The sequence below is a fragment of the Plasmodium cynomolgi genome, chromosome 14, assembly GCF_000321355.1.
Source record: "Plasmodium cynomolgi strain B DNA, chromosome 14, whole genome shotgun sequence".
Lineage (NCBI taxonomy): Eukaryota > Apicomplexa > Aconoidasida > Haemosporida > Plasmodiidae > Plasmodium > Plasmodium cynomolgi.
In genome coordinates this window covers 222468-248179 of record NC_020407.1, presented here as the reverse complement: position 1 = coordinate 248179, position 25712 = coordinate 222468, and the positions used below count along the sequence as shown (strand labels likewise).

Here is a 25712-nt window from a genome sequence, read left to right as displayed (position 1 = left end):
ATTATTATTTTTTTTTTTTTCCTGTGCGCACCATTTGATGCTTTTTCATGTCGCGTTTTTTTGTACATGCAGGGAATAGTCAGGTGGAAAGCGTGCCAAATGGGGGTGGCATGCCTTCTCAGCAGCGCTAATTCACCAGTTTGCAATCTGCAATTTGTAGACTATAATTGCATCCAGTTTTTCTTTATTTTTTTGAGTTGAACTAACCCCCGGGGACTGTTTCTTTTCTATGAAGAATAGTGGCCACGTGGTGTGCACGCACGTACGTACCAACTTACTTACGTGCGCGTTTAAAATCCAATGGTGCGATGTGTCACACGAAGGTGCAACCGGGGAGACGAATAGCACTAGAAAAACGGGTGAGCCGACAACGGTTTGGGGCACTCCTTTCAGATTCGCCGCTGCTTGGGCGAGCAGTACGGTGAAGTTGCTCAAAAGGAACCAAAACGACGCGGCGATATAAAACGTTTAATTCAAATTGCTCTAAAGGTTTTCCTTCAGCTGGGTTGTTTTGGCCAAATGTGCAGTTGCCTCGAAGGGGTTGCTTCGGGGGTGAGGCTTTTTAATTCGGCACGAAGGAGGGGCCCTCGAGAGGGTAAATAGCGAAGCATGCGTGATCGAGCGGGTGAGGAAAAAAAAAAGAAACACTGAGGAATGGGCAGAAAAATGCACAACATGGTAATGTGCCTATATGTAAATGCACTGCTATAGGTTGGGAAGGGGTGCTCCCCAGAACTCTCCTTTCACCCCCCCCTCCCCATCACTTCCGCCCCTCTCCTCAGTTCTCCTTCAGCTCGGAGAAGAAACTCTCCAAGGTGTTCTTTTTCTTAATTTGCGTGGTTTTTTTCTCCTGCGAGAAGAGGTTATCCACACTTTGATTTTTCGTCACACCCGTAAAGAATTTATCGAGGAACCCACTTTCTTTTTTCTCCTTATGTTCGACCTGCGGCTTGGCGACGTTGATGTACTGTTGGTTCATTTGTTTAACGTCAGGGAGTTTTTTTTTCTCATCCTCAGACATGTGCTGATTATTGTTGTAACACTTTTCGTATATTTCTTTCCGTTTCTGTTCGTCGTCATTATAATCTTCATCGTAATGTAAATTTTCTTCAAAATTTTTGTAGCTTTCATCTTTTATTTGTCTTTTTAAATATTCGTTTGTAATTTCGCTGTGAAGGGTGCTGTATTCATCATCCACAAGACTTATGGACAGCATCATATTTTTAATATTTTTGAATAACCTAGACGTTTTGACAGCTAGTTTTTGATTTTTTTTATCATTTTTGAGTATAGCAAACATTCGCATAATCCATTTATCGTATAATTTGTTTAGCGATTTTAGGGTATCACTGGCACTTTTATTTTTGCCATCATTCATATAGTCATAGTGTATGTTCGCAAATAGCTGTTTGCAAAATAAGTCGACTCGAGAGCGCAATTCGTCGTACTGCTCCCAAGGTAGGGAAGTAAACTCGCTATTGTTAGAATCGTTGTCTAAGGAGAGGTTAGGGTTGGTTTGTATCAACTTAACAAATCTTTCATACTTAATCAGGTTGCATTCGTTCGTAAGGATGTACTTCTTCTCTACGTTGTAACCTAGACAGCTTTCAATCTTGTTCGACCTAGGTTCAACTTCATTTTTATTTAATTTGATAACGGAGATTTGTTCAAAATTGTCAAAATAGAGAGGGTAGTAGGTGCATTCACTGTATGTAAGGAGATCATCATCGGGGTTATCATCATTCACGTTTTGTTCATTTTCTCCTTTCTCACCTTCATCCTGTTGTGCGTCAGTAGCAGCGTGTTTGTTACTACCTTTCATGTTGCCATGCATATGTTTTGCGTTTTGTTTAGCAGCCCTCCTTTCCGTGGGTTCTACTTTGTTCAAATTGTTAAAATCGAAAACTGGGACCCAATCATACACAATATGGTTAGTGCTGCTCTTAAAAAGAGGATATAAACCATATATAAAATTGGACGTGTCCCTAACGTATGGAATACCAAAGTTGGACATGTTGACCCAATTCAAATAATGACATGAAGGGAGAGACAAGACATCATCATAGAGTATGGTTATGTGATATGTGTTGTACTTGTTCGATTTCAAGTTGGTAAAATTTTCATTAATTTTGTAGAGTGTGCAATTATATGTGTTGTTTATGTTATATGTGGATACGCCTTCAAAAATATATTGACAGGTGATCACAAAAAGGAGGTAGTCATATGCACAGATAGCTACAGGTAAACCCTTCAAGAGAAAGGTGTTGATTATATATCCATATGTAGAATAGACTCTAAGAAAATTACTAGATGTGACAATGGCGACGAAGTTATTTCCGTTGGCTACTCCTTTTATGAATTCATCATTTGGTAGGTATTTGTTCCAAATGACATTATCTCTCAAATTGTGAAAACATAATATGCTGTTAATTTTTGAGAAAGATTTTTCATACGGGTTAGATGCTAAAGCAAATCCGTAGGCACTTAGAGATGCAGCCGTTACGTTGTAAATATCTGTGATTTTTTTCTTCCCAACATCTTCCCCTCTGAAGAGATATACATAAATGTAGGTTTTGTTTCCCTCTTTTTTCTTTGTTATATGTCCTATATCATTCCAGAACATGCACCATTGGTCATTTATATTTTCTGGTTCTTCACATAATCCTGGACAGAGTACAATAAAATCGTCATGATTAATTTTTGTATAACCACTAATCTGCTTTTGAAGTAAATCTACTTGCTTTTTTAGTTCTCTCAGTTGGTCAAATTTGTCTTTAACGTAGGTATTAAATCCGGTTACGCTTTTCTGTTCATCTTCATTATCGAACAAATAATTGCTGTCTTCAAAAAATGGGTCGGTATTCCGCCTTCCTTTATTGCTATTCCTTATGACATCTCTATTTTTGTTTATAAATTCTTGTAAATTATATTCCTTCGGATTGTACTCATTGTCTTCTTCAGCTGGGTTGGTGTGTCTCTTTTTGTTATGCGAAATATGTTTCTCATTTTCGTCACTATTGTATTGGTAGTCACTGTCCTTGTCTGCCTTCCTACCATCGTAGTCCTCATCCTGCTTGTCTTCCCTCTTGTTTTGTGCATCTCCATCTCGATCCCGTTCAACTTTCTTATGTGACATGTTGATAAATGTATCTTTGCTTTCTTCATCATCATCCGTGAATATTTTCTTTTTTCTCTTTTTTACATTATTCAAATGAAGGTATAGTTCGCCAGAATATGAATCGCTATTCCTTCTTTTATCGTTATTCCCTGTGCGTAACTCGCTACTCATTTTATTTCGCTCATTTAGAAAGGTGGACGTGCTCTTCACGCTGAGTTTTTTCTTCTTCTCCACGTGGTAGTTACTGTTATCTTTCAAAATATCAGCAAGGTTGTTTATGTTTTGCTTCTCATGAATTTGTTTTCCAGCAGTGGAGCGCTCCCATTTGGACCCATCATTTTGGTATTCTTCTTCAGCGCTACTTGCTTCCTTTTCTGAATCGTTCCACTCGATTTTTTGCAAGATTTTTTTCCCCATCAGTTTTACATTAGCTAAGTGTTTCTCCTGGGCTAGCATGGATATATGAAGATGATCATTGAAGTAAGACAGATCAAAATGGGAAATCAAATACTCGCTCTTAAATTTGTAGAGGCAGTACTCGAGTTCGAATTCCCACACGCAAAAAAGGTAATCGGCGCAACTTAATGTAGTGAGTAAAATTACGTTGTCCGAAATGGTGATGAACTTGGTGGCATTGATAAAGGACTCGTGAATTTCTGCTCCAGAAAATTCGTATACCTTGTAGTTATATATGGTTAGGTACCGCACGGCCTTTTTTCCACACAGGGAAATGCAGTGGTTTTTTGGATGCCAGTCGCAAGTCAGAATATTTTTGTAATTCTTCGAAAGCTCGAAGATGTTCTTCACCTCGACACAGTTGTTGGCGGTGTCGTCTCCACCGTTACAACCCCTATCACCATTGTCGCCGCTGCCTCCGTTGTTGCCGCTGCCCCCGTTGTCGCCGCTGCCTCCGTTGTTGCCGCTGCCCCCGTTGTTGCCGCTGCCCCCGTTGTTGACACTCCCTTGAGTGTCCTCCACTCCACTCGACTTGTGTGTCCCCCCCTCTGCCTTCGCATCCCCCTTGTCATCCATACAAAGATCATTCTTCGAAATGTCATATATGTACATACTGATGTGGTTGAAGACGGCCATATTTTGATAGTTCGTGCTCAGGCAGAAATTATACGCATATTCATGTGTGGGGAGCTTAACAGAACTAAGGTACCTGTCCTTGTACAAAATTAAGGTGTAGTCCCTGTAAAGAATTAAGCAGTTCAGATTGTTATTAATTGGGAACATTTCGATTTTAACGATATCGCATACTTTCCTATATATTAATTTTTCGTAAATGAACTCCTTGTTAGCTTCGTCTTCTGAGAAGATACACACATTTCCGTGTTCAAAGGCAATGCAGACGTGGTTTGTTGCAGCCTTGGAGGTGTTCCCCTTGTTGCCGTGGTTATCGGCTAACGTATTGTTCGCGCTGTGCGATTCTCCTGTAGTTGTTGCGTCCCCATTGGGGAGGTTATCACTATGGGGGGCACCATTACACGAATCACCATTGTGTGGGTCACTCTCATGTGAGTTCTGCGAGGTTACAATTTGTGCAGGTGCGCTGGCAACCTGGTCGGTGTGGTCCCTTTTCCCTTCTGTTGCTATGCCATTATCATTGTTGAACGAGCGGATGTCCGTTCCTCCAAAACGGGCTTCACTAATTCTGAGGGGGCACTTTAACTTTACGTTATTCGAAATATACACAATTTTTTCATTTTTATCTATATAATCGACGCCGTATATGGCAATATTTTGTGCGCGAACCACCTTTTTTATTTCCTCGTAGGTATAAAATTTTATTTTGTTCCCGCTGACCAGTAGCAGTTTGTTGTCGTAGTGTCTCAGGATGAGAGCGCTGTTGATGTCTGCGAAGAATAAGTCTTTCATTTTGGGGGGTTGGTTTTTCGAGGACTCCTTCGGAACTACGTCTGCTTCGTCGCACAAAAGGGTAGAACCAAGCGCTGAAGCGCAGTAGCTATAAAAACGGGTGTCCTTTGGGGGGGGTGAAAATCCGATCTGGTGATGAGATCAAATTGTTTTTTCCAAGTTACACCTGCTTAGCTGCCACTACATCGCCACGCTCGAGCTGATTCACATGAACGGGGCCACCCCTGCGCGGCTGAACAAGTTAGGTCCCAACAGCACATGTGCTACGGCACGCTGTGGAAATTTTTTTCTTTTCGCGCAATTTTCCCCTCTGCGTAAGCGTCATCCAAATTTTTTAGCACACGTTGGAGTTTACAAATAATACAGCTATAATTGCACTTTTGGGAATTTCACAAAAGCATCTTTTGCTACTTTTGTGGGAAACATTAAATGCTTGCTTCGCATGAATAGGGGAACTTTTTACATTTATTTTTAAGCAAATTAACAGATCAAAAAATGGTAATAAGTTGGTTAACTCGGTGGATTTAAAAAAAAAAAAATATGCATAAGTACAATTATATATATGTATACAAATGTGCAGTGCATATGCTAGCGAAACAATAACTCAAAAGCAAGGGAAACAATAAAGTCACCTGCACAATTGTGTACATAATTATAAGTGGATTTTGCTCATGCAATGGTGAATGAGTCATCCGACGATAATATGATGCTATAGCACATGGCAGCTGCTTTCCTTGCACAGGTGAGAAAAAATCAAAAAATCAAAAATCAGAAAATAAAAAATAAAAAAGGTTACATCTTGTGTTCGCAAAAATGCAGAATGCGCGCAGGAGCATGTGTATGTATACCTTTGCGCGCATACGAATAGCCAATTGGTTATCCCTAAGGGGGAGAAACGCTATGTGGTGTGTATGATACTTTTTTTAAAAACAAACATGGTGTAGCTTTAAAAATGTTAGCAAAAGAGTTAAAGTTATGAGGGAACAGGATTGTACGGGGGTGGGGTGTATAGAACAAGAAATTTTCAAACAAATAGAATGCCAGCGTTTGAGCATATTTGTGTGTGTGCGCGCCTACATGAACGCTCGCACATGGGTTAGTGTGTATACATATGTACAACACGTAACGTGGCTTCAAGAAGGGGGTGAAAAAAAAAAAAAATTGTGCTGTGTATGCATAATCCAAATTATCAAAAAAGGAATGGCGTAGGAAACTCTGTAGAGGATTACCAACATCACTCGTTTGCATAATACACACTCTTGTCCTTGTACCGTTGGACCTTTTTCTAAAGGATGGGGGAATAGCAAAAGGGTGAATCGGGGCGGTGGTAAGGTTATTAAAATGGTACAAACGAGAGTTGAAACGGAGAGAAAGAAGAATCTGCTTTTATCTTTCCTTTCTGCTTATATATGTTCGAAGGGTCTTTACTTACGATCTTTTTTTTTTTTTTTTTTCCATTTATCGTGATTACCTTAAACGTTTCCCTCAGCTGTGACACATCGGACAGCAAACTGTTCACATTATCTGAAAGCAACTTAACCCCTGCATAACCCTTCGGTTTGATGGTTATTTCGATTGTGTTTTGCAGAGGATGGGGTTGTCTATATGCTGCGAACGTGACCTTGGGGTCTTGGCAAAGTGCCCTGATGGGAGGAAGAAAAAGGTGATTGTCAGGCAGGAATAGCTTCTTCCCGTCGTGCGTGGCGCCACATATGCGAGCACGCAAGGGGTGGAACCGCACAACGCAAACGCGATAAATACACACACGAAAGGGACACACGAAAAGGACACACGATACGTGCACACAATGTGCGCGGCTGGATGTCCCCCCTTTCTGAACGTATCTTACTGCTTTATCAAATTCCCTATGGTGTGGTCCTCCAGTTTTATGGTAAATATATTGCAATCGCCTTTCTCCGATATTTCGCAACTGACTCTGCCGAAATTTGAAATGTAAAGGGTGGGGGCAATGAGCGTTTTTTTTTTTTTTGGAAGATACTAGATGAAAGTTGTTCGCGCGGTGGGAATCGCAGTTAAGTGTTCACGCGCGCGATTAAGTTTTTGTTGATGTGCACGATCAGGTAAACGAGCTCAAGAATGACGGTCTCAATTTCTCTCCTTGGCAAGCCTCCCAATTTGAAAGTCGAAAAGCGGGGTGTAGCATTTCGATGCGGATCATTAAAAGCGCAGCAGTAACGAGCAACATGGTTATGTAGAGTGAGCTTAAATCATTTCGATCAGAGGACGATTTTCCAAATGTTTTCCAAACGCTCTGCGCAGAATACATTTTCGTGCAGCTTTCGCCGCAAAGCGGCTTTCCCCTCTTTTGTTAAATCGTTTGCTTCTACAACGCACTCTCTCCACACTTTAATCAATATATGCGCATCTCACATCGTTTTTTCAATTACTTTTTTTCTCCGGGCGCCAGTACAAGCAGATCTATGTTCTCTGGTTTATTCGATAAGGTTGGGACAGACATTTTTGCGATTCTTTCTTGTTAATGATTAGTGAGACTAAGATGAAGACTGCGGGTGGAAACTCTACTAGTAGAATTAAATCCACCTCATTATTGATCGTTCCTTTTTTTTTTTCCCCTTAACTTGCGAAGAGAAGTAAGGTCACGATTATTCTTCCTTCTCCTCAAGGGGATGTTTTACCCAGATTTGCGCAGGAGAAACGTTCGGGTTAGTTATTGCGAACAGGACGAAAGTAAAATGTACATACGTATGTAAATATATAAACATTCGCTAATACCTTAGCATAAATTGTGAAAACGGAAGAAATTTCTTTTCACGTTAATGTAAAATTATAATGCTGCTACGCGATAAAGGCCGTTTTATGGTGGAGAGGGTGGGGGAAAAAAAAAGAGCGTTTTTTTTCAGCGCGCGTGAACAGGGAAGGAACGACAAACTTTTCAAATTAACGAAGTGGGTTAGGAAAATTCCGAAGAGCATATTTATTTTTATAAAAAAATGTAGTCGCAATATTTTTTTTTTTTCCTTTCATTTGGAAGGGCGTACAAATTGTGAAGTACAAAAAGGGATGCTCTGAAGCGGCGAACTTTCTTCACCACGCAGTGAAGTTGTCATTTTTTCCCAAAACTGTGCGTGCGCTTAAGGACATGTTTATATATATATACATGCACATATTTATATATATATATATATATGCTTCCTTTATGCGAACGAAAGGGCAGTTTTCACCTTCCCCTTCTTCTGCGTCGGAAAATTTTGTGGATGCTAAGTGAACTGAACAGGTTTTTTCCCGCACGCATAACATGTATGCAAAAAATTTAAGTATATGTAGGCGTTTATGTGTTCCTGAATATTCCAAGAGGGCACAGGAAAGGGGCGAAAAATGGGGAAATGAATAAGCAGAAAATGAACCAGCAGATGGTTACGGTAAATCGCGAGGTATGTAATTTTAACACGAATGGAGTTTTTAATAGGGCAGAAAGGTGTTTCACATATGGATGACGCTTGTCAGTGTATGCAAATTTCGCGTTTCCTCTCAGAAGAAGACACAAAAATGTTCATAAAAATATATAGACTGTTGAAATGGCCCTATTGGGGGAGGGGGAATTTTGTTGTATTGTCCTTTTTTATCAACAGTGTGAATGCAAACATATAGAAGCGAAAAGGAAACGGGGGAAAAAAAAAAAAAGCGTTATTCATTTTTACGAAATAGTTGGGGTTCCTTTTTTTTAAAATTTTATTTTTTATGTCTATGTGCTTTATTTTGAGAAGGAGCAACTGTGTGAAAATGCATCGTATTTTTTTTAAGGAAATATTTTTTATTCCTTTTGGTAAAGTATTTTCCTTCCAATGTGTTTATTCGTGCGTCACTATATTTGTGATGGCTCACAAAGGGCGGTTTAAAAGTGCCATTTATTCGATCGCTCTTTTTGCAAAAATTTCCCCCATCTGTATTGCATCAAATGTGTTTGTAAACGGCCTTTTTAAGAGGAAGCAACGATAGGCGTTTTTATCATCATTTCTTGCGTTGAAGGGGAATGAAAAATTGCGTGGGAAATTAAGGAACGGTGAACACAGTGATGAACACAGTAGTATGATTTTCTCTACGCCACTCGCCCGTTAAGCATAGCGCGCATGTGCGTATAGTACATATAAATAAATATATATTATATAGATATGTATATAATGCATACCTGTGCGTGCCCTTTGGCAAAATCGTTGCACAGACATTTCGGCGAGCAGCTCTCACACGTTCGCGAAACCCTTTGCGTTTATCCCCTTGTATAGATATTACTTCACGAGGGAAAACGTAAACTTTGAAATTTTTTGGAAGCATTGTGCCGCCACGAAAAAGGCGATCTGTTTGTGTATACACATTTTACGTGCCCCCCTTTATGAGGCACGTAGGCCATAACTTGTTTCACGTGCAGTGTTTCCACTGCGAGGTTGACCTCACCTTGGCAGCATTGCGAATATGCAAATGAACAGGTGAACGCATACATGTATACGTATGGCCAAGCACGCGTGTTCGCGCTCACTTACCTACACATGCAGAAATATTCGTATTCGCGAGTAATTTCCTCGAGAGAGAATGCGCTCCCCAGACAAGAGCACTCCAAATTTTTTACGCGCTCGGAAGGAGATGATTACAGTCTTTGCGCATAAGAATATTTATATTTATATACTTACTTATGTTTAATTTTTCTGTATGTTTTTATGCTCATGGGCTGTGCATGCATATGTACATGCAGACACTTCGCGTGTTATGGAGTGGTACCTTCAACTTGCATATACTTTGAAAATTTGCGCAAATTGAAAAAATTTAAAAATATGCACAAATTTTAAGAATTCCCATTTTTACGCATAGCACGCGCACTTCATAAGAAGAAATGGTTACGTAAAAATTAAGAAGAAAAAAAAAGATACACCAAGTATAGACTTAAACAGTTCGATTTAGCAGCAAATTCTTCTCTAGTGGGTTTTTTTTTTTTTTCCAAGGCGATGTTAAGAATTAAAAATGCTTTGCGGTTTTACGATTTTTTTGCATTCCAATTTGTTTATTAAAAACTAGGGTTGTGCTTTAACTTATTTAATTTTTTATTTGTTCTATGTAACATTCGTCTAAGTAGTACAAATCTAGCAAATTTTTTTTTTTTCCCGCAAAATTACGTAACATTTGTGAACAATTATGTGTTTTTTTTTTTTTTTGTCCCATTAAATGTACAATCTGCAGAAAAGGGATAACCTTGTTTACAGTGGGGATGGAAACCCTTATTTGACTTAACAACTGAAGAGCAAATTTTTTTCCCAGCTTTTGTTTAAAAGAAGGAAGGAAATATAAAGAGCAACACAAAACACAGTAAAGCTAAATAGATTGAAAGAGGACGAAGAAGCTGTACATATCTCACAGGATTGAAGAACAGTAAGGGAATAAAAATACTGCCCAGTTGGGGACAGCGCTACAAAGGCCCCTTCATTTGGTTGAAGGGCACATGGGAGCAATGCACAGAGGAAAGCTCTTCAGGCAATTATAGTTCCGTCGAGGCATCACACCCTCAATTGTAGTTATATGTACGTTGGGCCTTATAACAAGAAGGTCGAGAGAAATAAAGGAACCTACAAAAGTGCATGTTGCATGTTTGTCCCGTATATCTACCAATTGTAAGTATACTGAAGATCGGTTGTGAAAAGGGGGTAAACTTAAAAGTGCCACGAAGTTGTGCTGACACAGAGGTATACTCTTCGTTAACCTTTCCATTTTACTGTGTGCGTTCCCTTTCTTGGGATAATAAAACTCACGCTTTGGAATATAGTCAAGTAAGAACCCGTATGGAAATTGCCCTGGTGCTTATGCACGCAGGGGTAGATGCAAACGAGGGCCATCCTTTGCTTTGAGCTTGATAATTTATATTTTTCGAAAAAGGGGGTAAAAAAAAAAAAAAAAGAAAACTAACTGTGCTAACCGGCGGACTAACTGCCAAAGGAACTGTTAAACCAGGGGAGCTACCCGTCAGAGGGGGGAAAAAGGCAAAGACGGGAAAACCAAGCCAAGGCACGAAATGAAGAACCTCACTCATAAGCCCAAGGAAGAGGGAGAAAACATCATTATAAAGTTAGAGGACAATACATTAATGGAAAAATTGGAGTACAAGCTAGTACCGAAATATTTTTTACTAAACAATGACAAGCATAAGGATGCCTACTGCTTGCTGAAGAAAACGAATTCTAAGAAAATCGAAAAGGATATGATGAATGGGGAGAAAGAGAAAAAATTACTCAAAAAGAGACAAGGCGAAAGCGAAAATTATGATGGGATACTCAGTTTGGTTTCAAGTCATAACAACAGTGGTGTGTGCAAATTGGAATCCCCCGATTCTTTCCCCAGTTGTCATTACATATGTGAAGAAAGGAATGCTGCTCACCGGGGGAGCATCAAAGAGGGGGATGTAAAAAAAGTGCAAAGCAGGAAGAACAACAAAAATGCTATTAACCAGTTAGGTGAACAGAAATATAATTTGGCGAGCCGAAACCCTGTTCATCTTACTCCGAATGGTAAAAACGTGGGGAGAACAAAAAATGAAAACACACATTTTAGGAAGGAAAATTTTGTACGTCTATTGAGAAATTCTTCTAAAAAGATTCTATGTTCAGCTGAAAAAGTAAAAATTTTTAAAAACTTATTTTTGAAAATAAAAAGGAAGGATGAAAATTTTTTTTGCGATTCAAAGGAGGGAGCAGATAGCCTGGGAAAAAGTGTAACAGGCGAATGCTCTCCACCTGAGGGGTGTGTGATATGCCCAAGGGGGGAGGAGGCAACGGAGGAAAGTGCGAAAGAACATAGAAGAGACGAAAACAAAATTTTTACGATCTCTTGTACAGCCAAGTTAAACGGAAAAGGAAGAAGCACAGGCAGAAGGAACGGCGAAACCTTTAGCGAAGACTCCCCCAAAAATAACAGAATGAAAAAGGAAGAAAACGACCTAAAGGGTAATTCTGATACGGTGACAAATGAGAAAGAGGAACATAAATACATTTTAGATAATTCCCTAAATGATAACACGAAAAAAACGTATCCTGTAATGTATAAGGATGAAAGTAAAAGCACAAAATTTTTGGAGAAAATTTTAAAGGAAAAAAAAAACAGAATGAATAATCTCCTTCTTTTAAACATCGCAAGAGATAGGCCATTCAAGCCAAAGGAAATAACAAAACTGAGCAGGCTGAAAAGGGATAGCGGTACCATCTCGTATGCAGATAAAATTCCCAAACAGGCATTGCAGCCAAGTGGTGATGGCGCTACCCTTGAGTATTGCGCATCAGACATGAACATAAAACAGTGTGGTGTCGGGGGGCACGAGAGGAGAATCACTTTAGAGGATAAAACGGAAGTTGCGGCCAAGCGTAGAAATGAAAAACAGTTGGGAGATGTTATAAGGAAGGAAAATGTCAACTTCATTTTGTGTAAAAATTCGATGAAGGCAGACAAAATGGACAAAATAAAGGTAAATGGGTTGCACATCTCCAGTAGCAATAAGAAAATAATTGCATCATTTGCGCGTAGAAGGACGCAGAAAGGGAAGAAGGAAATTGCTAAAGTGGTGGAAAGTGAGGAGAAGGGTCGGAAGAACCACACTGATAGGGATGAATATCGTGTGAGCCAAATTATGCAATACAATGAAAAGTGCGAAGTGGCCGTCGAACAAAGAGGAGGACGCAACCACGTTAAGGACCACCCTGCACAGGAGACTCATATGTGGAATACATGGGCTCTCTCTGTACAACAGAACAAAAATGATGATCCCCAAGAGGTTGTTCCCCAAGAGGTTGTTCCCCAAGAGATTGTTGCCAAGGTGAGAGTATCCAATGAAGAGCATCAAGGTAAAGTTAGACGTACCATCAAAGATGCTGCAGAATTACAGAAAAGGTACCCAATCGCAGTTGAGCAAACGAATTGTGGGTATCAGTCAGACCCAGTTTGTAAAAAGGTTAGTGACAAAATGGGGAAGAAAGGGGAGGATACTTTTCACTTCTTGTATGAACAAAATGGGAAGACAAACGGGGGGGGAGAAACACCCTGTGGGGGAATAAACGTAAAGAAGATAAACCCCTTGGAGACACCCTCCCAAGACACATCAATAATCGCGGACACAGTTAACAGCCCGAATAACAGAAAGGAAGAAAAATGTAGCAAAAAGAAACTCTTCTTTTTTGAAAAAAACAAATTGAGGATAAAAAACTTTATTAACAAAAATGAGATATTTAATCTGACCAGAAAAGGAGAGAGTAGAAAAATGAAAAGTGAAAAGGGAGACATGCGAGTGAGCCATGCATCGGAGAAGTTTTCCCCACACAGTTTTGCAACACCAAATGATTCTATGAGCAAATTTGGGAACATAAAAATGGTTAGCGGTGTAAATCACGCATATAATAGTAGCATGTTCAATAAAAAAATAGTCGAGAAGAAGATAAAAGTGGAGGAAGAAGTCCTTTCTGCGTATCCAGTAGAAGTGAGCCACACGAAAAGGAAAGATGAGGATCACACTCTTATGGATGAAAAAAGAATAGCGAGTGTGGAGGACGTAAGCACAGACACGGATGTTTTAATGCGCGTTTGCATTGGAAACCAACTTGATGGAAGCTTGAAACATGGTGTAAATGTAATGAACGAAAATGACAGCTTGGATGAAAGTGAAGGTGATCCCCTTGCAAATGGGAGAACTGATGAAGACAACCCAATTTGCGAAAAGAGTAGCAACACGGACCGTTCGAATAATTACACGAATGTGGTCAATGAAGATGAAAAATGTAACCACAGCATGTCATACGATAAACAGAAATTACTGATGAAGGATTTAATAACCAGCGTATCGAAGGAAAAGAATTATGACAATCCTTATCAGCAGAAAAAAAAAGTGCTTGAAGAGAGAAAGGAAAAAAATACGGACAGAACCTCTGAGCAGAAATGTGAAGACTCCAAAATGGAACGCAAAATAAATGGATTAAAAAGGAAGAAAAAAAAATTTCGATCGTATTTTATGAAGTTCAGGTCCTTTCTCTTTTTCCAGAATAGAAAGAAGACCAGCACAGTGGCCACCCTCACTGAAGAAAATGGATCCAATAAAGTTATTAGAAAAAAGAAGTTTCATTTAAAAAGGAAAAAAAAAATGAAAAAATTGAAAAGTTTACGGTTGCTAAACATGTATAGCTCGAAGAAAATGATGGACAAAAGCAGCAATGAAAGGGCAGCAGATAGCCATTGCGAAAATTACCAAACGCGGGAATTTTTGTTGGGAGAACAGAGGGAAGAAGAAAGGGTAAGTTGCCGAGGTGGGGAAAGTGTCTATTTTTTACGCCCTCGCTCGTCCGTTCGGTTATAAGCGAAGCTCTTTTACAAAAGCGCTGCAGAGTTACGAAATAACTTAATTTTGCGTATCACTGTTTTTGAATTGCATCGATTGAGTCCTTTGTTTCATTCACCTGGGTGTTAGTCGGATGGCGCACTGCGCAAGGTGACATCATATCACGTTATATCATATCTTTTTTTTTTTAATTTCTCCCAAGGGGAGGAAGACCATCGTGCTCGACCTAGACGAGACGCTTGTTCATAGCACGTTACGGGGGGAGAGGTACAATTCTTTCAGGATCCACGTAAGTGCCCAAATGGGTGATAAAACGGGGGGAGGGGTCATCTTTCCGTTTGCGCGTGCATACATATATACATGTATATATGTATACATATTCACATGTGTGCCATTTAGCCCGCCTGCGCGCTTGCTTATTTCTTCACATGAATTTCCTTCCAGATCGAGCTGGGTGACGGACGCTGTGTAATTTATGTGAATAAGAGACCAGGTAAGATTAAAAAAAAAAGAAGAAGAAGTATATTTAAGAAATGCAGCCGCAGAACGAGTCTTCACGTAAGACGCGCAGTAAAAACATAGTAAGAATTTCTTATTTACTTTTTATTTTTCCATTTTTGTGAAAAGGCGTGGAGCATTTTTTTAAGGAAATATCGAAACATTACGAAGTGGTTATTTTCACAGCTAGCTTACCCAAGGTAAAAAAGAAAAAAAAAAGGGAAGCAAAGCAGCACATAGGCAAAGGAGCAAAGGAGCAAGCGGAGCAGACTTGCGCATCTTACTTGCCTAAAAACAGGACAACTTTTTTCCCCCCTTAAAAATTTACGTCCCCCCCTTTTTTCCAACTCAGTATGCAAATGCCGTTATCGACAAGTTGGATAAGGACAACATCTGCGCGTACCGACTGTTTAGGGAATCCTGTACCTTTTGGTATGCACATTTTATTTCATAACGGAACGTTTAATTTGTTGTAAGCTCGACGAGCAAAACGGCAGAGAATAAAAATTAATTTCCCTTTTCAAACACTTTTTAGGAATAATAACTATGTGAAGGATTTAAAAATATTGGGACGGGACTTAAACAACGTCGTTATCATTGATGTATGACCAAAAATGCGTTAAAAGAAGGATTGTGTGTGAATATCCATTTGGGAATAGGCAACACATAAAATGCGCTTCTTCACTACCACCCCTCCATCCTTTCACCTCCCCCTTTCAGAATTCAACCTTCGTCCATAAGTTTTGTGAAGACAACTGCATCTTAATCAAAAGCTGGTACGATGCATTCGTGTGTCCATTTTGCGCATTTACATTATAAGTACATATTTTTAATATATTTGCAAAACGCGCCGTGGTGACTTCCTTTCCCCTTAGGTTTGACGACCCAACTGATAAGGAGCTTTACAAATTAATCCCCTTTTTAAAAAAATTGTCAAAGAAGGTAAAAAAAAAAAAAGGAATAAAAAGGGGGCACACCCGTTTGGCTACATAATGTGTGTTGTACATGAAGATATATACACGACATAAGTTTGCACAAAAGTGTTTATGCAAATTTGTTTACACTGTTGTGAGTACATTTGGAGATTATGCGCCTATGCGTCGCCGCTTCACCCATCAATTTTACGCATTAAGCGAAATGTTATTTTTTTGGTGGGGGGGATCTCTCTCACCTCTTCACTTAAAATTTTTTTTTTTTCTTCTAATTCTCTCCTTTCAGAAATCAGTTATACGTGAACTGAGAAAGTATAACAAGAAAAAGAGGAAAAGAAAATTTTAGAACATTCCTACAGTGAAGTTATGACCCTTTTTGTACCGCCCACGTTGCACAACATTTGACAATCAGATATGCGATTTTTCCCTTTTTTTGTTGTTTTATTTTTTTTTATGCCATTTTTTCGCAATTCAGTTTTTACCATTTTAATAATTTTGCGAGGCTGTTTAAGCGCAAAGGCGATACTGTAACATTTTGACGTTTTTACGTTCTTTTTTTATTTCCGTTATAAATTTTTAATTTCCCGTATGATCTGTACGTACATATTCATGCGCAAACGTTTTGGCATATAACTGTACGCCTTGTTAGCAAAAATTTTTCCTTTTCTAACGTACGTACACAATTTGGTACGCCAGGGACGAACATATGTGGATGTACATCATGCGCCCATATAAACTACATGCGCATAAAGAGTTTGCTAATCGTATTTCCACTTAGTGGTGTAGCCAATTTTTTGAGCTGTAAAACATTCCTACATGTGGAGTAGCTTGTATAAAATAGGTCAACATTAAGTTAAAGTTGAAGGATTTTCCCCCCACAGCACGAGTTGTAATACGCGGGACGTGTTTTAACCCATGTAAATTGCCACCCATTATTATTATATGCATTTTCCCTACCACTTTTTATTCTTTCACATTGGCAGCAGGGGGTTATGCAAAAATGCGTATGTTTTCCAAAAAAAAAAATAAAATAACTCATACATGCATATGAAAGTATTCTTTCTGAGTAAATGGCTAGCTACCATTTGTTACTTTTTTTTGGAAATTAATAACCCCCCACCCACCTCTTCATCTTTTCACATTTGAGTAAAACTAGCCAATTGACATTTAACCCAAACGGGTTGTAGCTAGCTGCAGAATGTCCCAAATGTTGTAGTGGCAATTTTTTTACCTTTCAAATTTTGAGCGGGGGATGATGGCAAAAAAAAAAAAAAAAAAAAAACATATGCTTTATGTGGAAAAAAAAAAAAAAAAAATTTCAGAATTGAAAAAAGATAAAATCGATTGGCGCACTTTTAAAACAATTTCAAAAAATATAATTTTACATTTTTATTCATTTTAAAGAGGAAGATCAGCAAAAGTACGAATAATTTTTACTGCTTCTTCTCCTTTTGGCGTACGTTTCGCATACATTTGTGAACATTTTTCTCATAGCATATTTTTTTCATTTATGCCATTTTTGATGCCGCATAGTTTAATTAAATGCTTTCAACGTTACGTGCTCTGATTGGTACTTACATTTTGTGCGGCCAAAAAAAATAGGGCCACACTTTTATTCGTTCGTAAATGGCGACAATTAAGAAAAGTTCCTTCGCAGGGAGGGGGATAATATATAGTAGTAACTGTAATGTATGCCCCCTACAGGAAACATAGCAAATGTACACTCCTTTTATATGTACGAATTTGCGTATACGTTATCTGTACGTACATTTTCGACGCAAGCAACTTGGCCAACTATGCCAATATCTTATGCGCAGCGGCGCTATTGCTTTCGTAGCCCGCCCCTTTTTTTACGCAAGCCAACCTACTGGAAAAACCCCCTTTTCGAAATCAATTTAGTAAACCACTGAAAGAGAATTTTTTTACGAATGATGAATTGCAAAAATACGATGGGCCCACGAGTCCTGAGTAGAATCATTGAACTCAAATATTGCTCAGTTGAGCGTGAGTTTAAGATGAAGTAAACTTGGAAAACTGACGAAAAAAATTTTCAAAAAATGGTTTTTAAATTGTACTCGAAGAGGGGGAAATGGCCTTCCGCACACTACTCGAACTTTTCCGTAATTGTTGTTGCGATCATTTGGTGCCCACAGTTTGTGCAGTGTGTGTATACTTGAATATATATTTGAATGTGTATTCGTGCGTACCTGTTCCTCCTCCGATGCACACCGAACACCCATTTGAATTGCATATTTATGAAACTGCGCCAGCTCTTAAGCCAAATTAATAACATGTAATGTTTAAATGTCCATGAGGATGAGGCGTGTCGGAGAAGACGCAAATGAACGGAAAAGGAGGCACATTCTCATTTTTGGTATTATTAGTAACCCAAGTTGGAAAAAAAAAAGGAAAAATGCAAAAATGAGAAAAAAAACAAAAACAATGATTGGAGGGACACAAAAAAGAAAAAAAAAAGTGGAAAGCAATCTTGCACATGTGCATGTACATACACGGTTATGTTTTCCCCCGTCGGATTTTAAAAACACTTCGCGCTTTTCCACGTTGATCCAAATGTGATATATCTATTTTTCCTTTTTCAAAACGTCTATATAATGGCAACGTCCTGTTAAAGGCGCGAAGGGGAGTGAGAGATGTATGAAAGGGTACATGCTGGGCAAATGGTGCCTACTTTAACTGTTAATTAATAAGCACGTGTGCATGTGAGGGACAGTACCTATTTTGTAGAGCTGCAAAATTTTGATGCATATTTTTTTTATGTCTTCATATGCAACGTCAAATAGTGCGAACCAGTTGGTGCTCTGAAGAGAAAAAGGGTGTGTGGAGGAAGTAACAACTGGATTGTCAGCTGCGTGGGGTTAGGCAAACGCAGGTAAGTACAAGCACCTTCATGTAAACACGCCTTCATGCGTGTGCAACGTCGAGGCGTACCCGAATTAGCGGAATGTTCAATTTGTGTGCGGCCAGGAAAATGCTCGCTACTGCGATGCAGCGCGGTTGGTACTCGCAGCACAGGGTTGTCCGCATGCTGCAGGGATGAAAAGGGGCAATAATGATGTACGGCAAAGGTGAGCTCATATAAAATGTAGTAATGTAGGGAGGCACAAAGCTGTGCGATGTACACGCCGATGTGCTAGAGAGGTGATGATATGTATAGAACAAGGCAGGTGCCACGATATAAAACGAAATGGGTAAAAACGGATGAACAAATATAGTGTGTTTTGTTTGTCTTCTGCGAAAAGGGAAGGCAAAAGAGAAAAAAAAGCCTTTAACCTGTCATTTAAAAAGCCCCACGAAATTTGGGCCAACTTTTTCGTCAAGTCCTCATCAAATTTATTTAAATTGTTAAAAAGGGAATGTACGTAGGGAAGGAGAAATAAGTGGGGGTGCTGATTTATTTTGTGTACCAAAAATCCCATCTCTTTTAAAATCAAAAGTTCGTACGTGAAAACTTCGACTTTCATGTTTTTGTATTCCTAGGAATGGGGATAACGCGTGGGCAGGCATTTGAATAGCTAAACAGTTCTGCAGCTAAACATTTACGCAGCTAAGCATTTACGCAGCTAAGCATTTACGCAGCTAAGCATTAACGCAGCTAAGCATGTTCCTTGTGCACGCACACATATCCAATGCGCGTCGCACGCAACGAACAATTTAGGCCTTCCAGCGCATGGCCTTACCGTCGATTCTGTGTCTATCCGGAAATGCTGCACCTTGACGTTTTTCACGTTGAAATAGTAGTGCCTGCTTCTTAAGTCCTCATATTTGTACAGGAAATAAAAGGCACTGATTATTTTGTACACACGACAAAAGTCTTCTTCCAGCTTGCAAGCTAAGTATAGCGATGAGGGCGCGATTATCTGCAAGGGAACGAAGGTTCGTCGGGATGGACAGTTGGGGTGCATACTGTGGGGTATAATCGATATTGCTACGTGTGTGTAGAAACAAACGAGTTGCCTGTTCCTATGCACATGTATATAAGTGGGGACCCACTTGGGGGCAAACTTAACCTTCACGTCAAAATCGGTTAAGGACTTTTTAAAATAAAAGCGGTGGAACAAAACTTGGGCAGTGGCCACTGTAACAGCTTTCCGCTTTAAAATGATACCAGCCTCCTGTATCAACTGACAGCCGTATATTCTCAATTTCGTTTCGTCATCTTTCGCGACATTTTTTTCTTCGCTCGGGGTTTTTATATGTTCCCTATCGATTAAAATAATGTCATTTATCATGGTTTGCGGGGGAAAGTTGCACAAAAGAGGGGGAAAAATGGGGAAACTAAAAAAACCTCAAAAAAAAGGAAGAAGCAAAGTTAACGATATAAATCGAACGAACGTGTGAAAATGCGAATAATCTGCACAAAGTTAACAACTACCACGGGGAAATCCTTTCCTCATGGATGAGGTAAACGAAAAAAAAAAAAAATACACTTTGTAGAAAAGAAAAATTGTTAAAGAGGTATTTAAAACTCAGTCAAAGGAACAGCATGGGACAACCCCATAATACTACAGGTTTGTTCCCAAGAAAGTAGTTTTTAAATTTTGTGCTTCGCGCAAAATGTATGATAGAGTCCCCCTGCGTGCAGCGCACACGGTGGGTATATTACACAGGTTGGGAATAGCCAGGAAGCCTTACACTTGGGGACCGCACTTATTCCTCCATTTTTTTTGTTGTATGATTATTTACTCCTTCGTATAATGCTCACAATTAGACCTTTATGAGCCCCTTCATTTGCTTCAACTTTTCTGTAAGCTTTCGCCTCGCATTTTGCAGCTCCTTCAGCTTCATAATATTATAAATAACGATTTTAAAGTTGTTACTGTGCGATACGTCTATGGATTTCTCCGAGTTGAACAAATCTTTTTGAAGAAATTTATTCTGTAAAAATTTCAAATCGGCGTATGGGACCTTTCCCTTCTTTAATATTTCTTCATAATTGATATGGTAGAATTGTTCATATATAATTTCATCGATTAATTTGATTAGAATTTGCAACACGACTACTTCGGATAGGGGTGACAAGTAATGTTCCCATTTCACCAAGTCTGTTACCTTTACCTTGGCGAGGTGGTTTAAGTCGTCATATATGATAACTCGGATTGTGGCTAGTAGGATCGGGTCTACAATAAATTCTGTGCCTATGTAGAGGTAATTCTTCTTATGCGAATGTTGGAGTTTTTCTTCGATGTAAAATTTGTTAATGCGATCTTTCATGGTAAAGATGTTGTACTCGTTGAAATATTTATTTTTTCTTACATAATCGTTTAGTATTTCCTTTTTTTTTCTCGTAATTTTTGCGCTCTCCATACTGTTGACATCAAATCGTTCATACAAATTCTCATTGTTCTGGACAACATTAAGCTTTTTAAATAAATCCACCTTAACCTGTGGTAGACTTTCTAACATCGTTAGGGGTAACTTATCAAACCCTAATATTTGTATAATTATTTCTCTTACAATTTTCACATCAAAATGGAAGTACACTTTTGTATTTTGCTTATCAATAAATCCGTATTCTAGGAGTAGAAGGTCATTGCTCAGGTTGCCGTAACTTATGGTGATTTCTTCTCCTCTGTCTATATCTTTTGAGCTGATTAATTGAACATTATCTAAATTACTAATTGGTAGTTCCTCTTCCCGATTATGTGCTTCTTTTGGCATATAATCAATGTGGGTCTCTTTCAAAATGTCCTTCATTTCGTTCGTTCTATTGGGGCCATCCCGAGAATGGGAATCCAACTTGGAATCTCCCGCGATGTGAAACCCACCTTTTGCACTTTTTTTCATTTCCTTTTTGATAATACAGTTTGTGGCGAAATTGCTATGGTTACAGATGTCTATGATTGGTATTAGGCACATGTATTTATTTTCTTCCTCCCTTTCGGCTTTCTCATACTGGTTAAAATCGTGCTTTGCGCATTCCTCTATTGTGAGCTGGTGGATTGCCTTCTCCAGCTTTTCCATTTTGACGTTGCTACTTAGGACGTTGTCCTTCAGATCATAGTGGTTGCTGTGGTTTGGGTTATTTTCGCCTTGTTTTATTTGGTTTATTTTTTTTTTCCCCTCCGCTGAATGCTCCCCATTTGGGGTTATGTTGCCCTTTACTTTTATTACATGCGAGGAGACGTACGAATATATTCGCATCAGAAAGTTGTAATTGACGAAATGATCGAGCGATTCGAATAGGGATTCTGTGTACGCGATGGATTGGATAGCCTCACCTAGGGATTCACTTGGTGCGCTGGGGGTTGGCTCTCCGTTTGGGTTGCTGCTTCGTTCGTTCGGGTGGCAGCTTCGTTCGTTCGGGTGGCTGCCTCGTTCATTCGGGTTGCTGCCTCGTCCGTTTGTGTGACTGCCTCGTCCGTTCGGGTTGCCCTCCCCCACGAGCAAAGCGAAATGATACAACCTGTTAACATCTGCTGTGTGGTCAAGAGAAATGTCGTGGAGAGATTCTCGTTTCTCCTCCCAAAGGGCGTTGTCAGCACAGGTTAGGAATTTCTCAATGCGTTGGTAATGCTTATTGTTAGTGAATAAGATTCTGTGTATGGCATTTTTGTCAATGAATAAAAAGTTGGAGTCCCCATGTTCGTCACCTTTAAGTAAATTTAATATTTCGTGCAGCATTTGCCTCCTAAAATAAATTATATTTTTTATATTCATGTTGTTGAAAAGAAGAAAGGAGGAGTCTGAGAAGAGTAGTGGCAAATGGGACAGGTGTTTTTTATTAACAATATAGTTGATGTAATGTTCGTAATTTTTATAGAAGAAAAAATTGGTCTTCTCTTTAAGTGTGTCATTTGTTTTTTGGGTAAGATCGCAGTTTGTTTGGTCTATGTGTGTGGGGTGTGGCTTGAGTAGTTTCGCTTCTGTGTTAGCGTTACAAGGGTGGCTATCCTTTGGGTTGTCACTTGGGTTGTCACTTGGGTTATCACTTGGGTTGTCACCTGTGTTGTCACCTGGGTTGTCACCTGGGTTGTCACCTGGGTTGCCACCTGGGTTGTCACTTGGGCCATCATTCCTTTGGTCCTCCCTGCGCGTCGAATTTTCGCCAGTTATCCCATTTGGCTTCTCCCTTTTGGCGAAATAATTCCTCAGGAGAACAAAAAAGGTGTTGTTAAAATTATATGCGTGAAGCAGAATAGTCACATATTTCGAAACAAAGTGGATATATGTTATTATCAATGTTAATTTCACGTCCCAGAATTTTAAAAAGATAAGGGATGACTTCATGAAGGATAAAAAGTGGACATGCCTTTTATAAATGTCATACTGTAAGATGGTGAGGGGGGTTAGCTCTTTTATCTCATCTTCCATGTTGTTTTTAAAAATGTATTTTATATAGTTTACGTTATAAGTACTGGAAAAAAGGTGCACGTACTTTTGAATTTGCTTTAAAATGTAATCATAGTGAATTATGTACGAGCTGGGTATGCTGCATATGACCCCTTCCTTTTTAATTTTATTTTTCGCCGTCAAGCAGAGGATTTTGTTTTCATGGTTGAGGTCATTTTGGTTACCATCATTTTGGCTGCGGTCAGTGTTGTCCCTTTTGATGCTCTCGCTGGGTTGATCTTTATTCGGTGGAATATTCGTACCGACCTGCGCAAGCTGTCCAAAATTTTTACCAACCTGTATGTTGTTCTCTGCGAGAAAATCGCCAATTCTATTTTTCTCATAGGTATATTCATCCCTATTTTGTTCATCGAATTCTACATTTTGTAAATTTACCGAGTTGTTCATAAAATGGCTAGCCAAATGGGAGATGGTAAAAATAGGCTCCTTCAAGCTGTTCTTATATTCGTATTTCTTATGTAACACGGATTCTATCAATTCGTTTAGGCAATTTAAGGAGCCACTTTCTTTACCTATGTTATCCCCTTGGGATAACTTCAACGGGGTGTCTTTCTTCTTGAACAGGTGAAAGGCATCTTTGCGTCTGCGCACCAACGTGTGTGAAGCAAAGTGATTGCCTCTGCCTCTTCTGGACAAACCATTTTGTGTAAAAGAGGGGAACAGAATTTTTTTTCTCTTAACATGTATTTTTATGCCATCAATTGTGAGTGTGCTTACTAGTAGGAGTGCCCATTTTAGCCATGACAAGAATGTGCTATTCATGTTACTGCTCTGGATGGGGGTAGCGATCGATTTGGCATTTGCAGTAGCAGTGGTGATAGAAGTAGAGGTGACCCTATGGGTGCAAAGCCTTTTGGTAGTAGTGCATATGTGTGTCCCTATCGCAACATCTTAGTGGAGAACAAACTAGGCATACAATTTATCCGCGGTAAAGATGCCCCTTGTGTTTCCCTCCCTGTTGAAACATCTTTCTTTTTTGAACACACAAAATGGGGGTTGAGAAGGAGCATTAAATGTTGGCAATATTATATACATGGCTTGGGATGGGCATTACATATAATGGGGCGATTTTTTTCAAAAAGGGGATGTCACATTGGGGAAGCATAAAAGGAGGGGCTCTCAACCTCACTCATTATTAACTCTAACGAGCGGCAGCGTGGGACGCAAAAGTAGATGTCATCCTGTGCCCAGCTTTCAAAATAGTACATTTTTACTTTGAAGATTTTAAAATATTCGAGTAGAGGATAACATTCTTAAACCGCCGCGGAATTGCAACTTTTCCTACATGAAAAAGTTACCAATGGAAGGAAAAAAAAAAAAAAAAGAGGGGGGACCCATATTAGTATGCACCTGTGGTACATTTTGCATCCATTTGAATGTTTCAATTTTGTACCATTTTGGATTTACTGCTGTGTGTGTGTGCTTTTTTTTTTTTTTTTTTCTTTTTCTCTTTATATGAGCAGCCTTATTGGGTATACTTTTTGAAAGCGGACGTAGGGGCGAAAAAATAGCGCTGTGAAATATTATATCCCATGAGCCTTCTTGAAATGTAATATACCATTTTTTACATTTCCTTACAATTTTGGGACTGTACATGTGTACTTGTTTGTTTTACGCATTAACTTGTCGCACTTACGCCTGTGTTATGTTTTCAATGGGGTCATTTTGCCACAGGCACATGTGCGGTTTAGCGTTTTTAATTTTTTTCATTGATCCATTTGAGGAAGATAAAAAAAAAGCAAAGGTTGGGTTATCGCGCTACCCTGCTACCACGATATCGTGCAGTCCTATCATCACATATTAGCACATACGGCGAACACTCATCCCGACGAGAGCATCGCTTGCAGTATAGGGACAAAAATAACATCCCCCCTTTTTTTTTTTTTAAATTTTTTTTTTCTTTTTTCCTTTAATGTACTGGTCAATACGTAACATGGGCAATAAATAGGACGTTATATCTATAGCATGATCGTGTAGAACGAAAAAATCCATCACGCGCATGATTTTCGTTTTTTTTCGAAATGTCCTCATGCATTATTTCGAAAAACGCCTTTTTTGCTCCATGCACTCTTTTTTTCCTGAGCGCATATCAACTTTGCATGCAACCAGTGGTCTTCTACATGGACATATGGTGGGGCTAACTTTAATTTACAAAAAGTGGGCACGTAAAAATGAGTACGCGTGAGCTGGATGAGAAGCTCAAAAAGAACAAACTGAGGACCAGTCTATGAGGAAAACATACCCACGGGGCGGAAACGCATGCAAAAATGCAAGCAAAAGCGCATATATGTGTATATGCATATATATATGTATATATGAACTTATCATAGGTTGCGAAAAAGGGGCCCCCCATCATGTTGCACAAATGTAGGTTGCCAATTGGAGGCAATACATGCATAGTAGAACGAAAGATCGCGGGGCGAGACATATGCACAGAATGTATGCATTAAGGGACCAGCCATTTTGTGCGCATGTGTGAAAACGACCACGAGTTGAAGTAGGCAATACTTTCCACTGCACATCAAAGTTGTTTTTTCTTCCTTTTTGGCCCCATGCATGCATTGAAGAAGGAAAAAAA

General features: G+C 39.2%; 5 protein-coding genes across 5 annotated transcripts; 1 reads left to right on the top strand and 4 right to left on the bottom strand.

The window, feature by feature from the left end:
• Window positions 1-778: 778 nt before the first annotated feature.
• PCYB_141450 (hypothetical protein) lies at window positions 779-4999 on the bottom strand (the record flags this gene model as incomplete). Its single annotated transcript, XM_004224616.1, has 2 exons — window positions 779-2178; window positions 2308-4999. The coding sequence occupies 2 exons, from the start codon at window positions 4997-4999 to the stop codon at window positions 779-781; spliced, it is 4092 nt and encodes a 1363-aa protein (XP_004224664.1).
• A 1234-nt stretch (window positions 5000-6233) lies between these two features.
• PCYB_141440 (DNA-directed RNA polymerase II 13.3 kDa polypeptide) lies at window positions 6234-8033 on the bottom strand (the record flags this gene model as incomplete). The annotated part of the gene is made up of 4 exons (XM_004224615.1): window positions 7408-8033; window positions 6849-6935; window positions 6471-6642; window positions 6234-6284 (listed from the first exon to the last, which is right to left on the bottom strand). Exons 1-4 carry the CDS (start codon window positions 7476-7478, stop codon window positions 6234-6236), a joined length of 381 nt encoding a protein of 126 aa, XP_004224663.1. The 5' UTR covers window positions 7479-8033.
• A 3000-nt stretch (window positions 8034-11033) lies between these two features.
• On the top strand, window positions 11034-16109 carry PCYB_141430 (phosphatase; the record flags this gene model as incomplete). The annotated part of the gene is made up of 9 exons (XM_004224614.1): window positions 11034-14288; window positions 14536-14622; window positions 14778-14826; window positions 14961-15031; window positions 15184-15263; window positions 15367-15433; window positions 15552-15607; window positions 15707-15773; window positions 16050-16109. The coding sequence occupies 9 exons, from the start codon at window positions 11034-11036 to the stop codon at window positions 16107-16109; spliced, it is 3792 nt and encodes a 1263-aa protein (XP_004224662.1).
• Window positions 16110-18453: 2344 nt separating this feature from the next.
• On the bottom strand, window positions 18454-20013 carry PCYB_141420 (cyclin 4; the record flags this gene model as incomplete). The annotated part of the gene is made up of 5 exons (XM_004224613.1): window positions 18454-18582; window positions 18713-18809; window positions 19055-19257; window positions 19462-19641; window positions 19792-20013. The coding sequence occupies 5 exons, from the start codon at window positions 20011-20013 to the stop codon at window positions 18454-18456; spliced, it is 831 nt and encodes a 276-aa protein (XP_004224661.1).
• A 475-nt stretch (window positions 20014-20488) lies between these two features.
• Window positions 20489-24506, bottom strand: PCYB_141410 (hypothetical protein; the record flags this gene model as incomplete). The annotated part of the gene is made up of 3 exons (XM_004224612.1): window positions 20489-23717; window positions 24349-24415; window positions 24485-24506. The coding sequence occupies 3 exons, from the start codon at window positions 24504-24506 to the stop codon at window positions 20489-20491; spliced, it is 3318 nt and encodes a 1105-aa protein (XP_004224660.1).
• Window positions 24507-25712: the final 1206 nt, after the last annotated feature.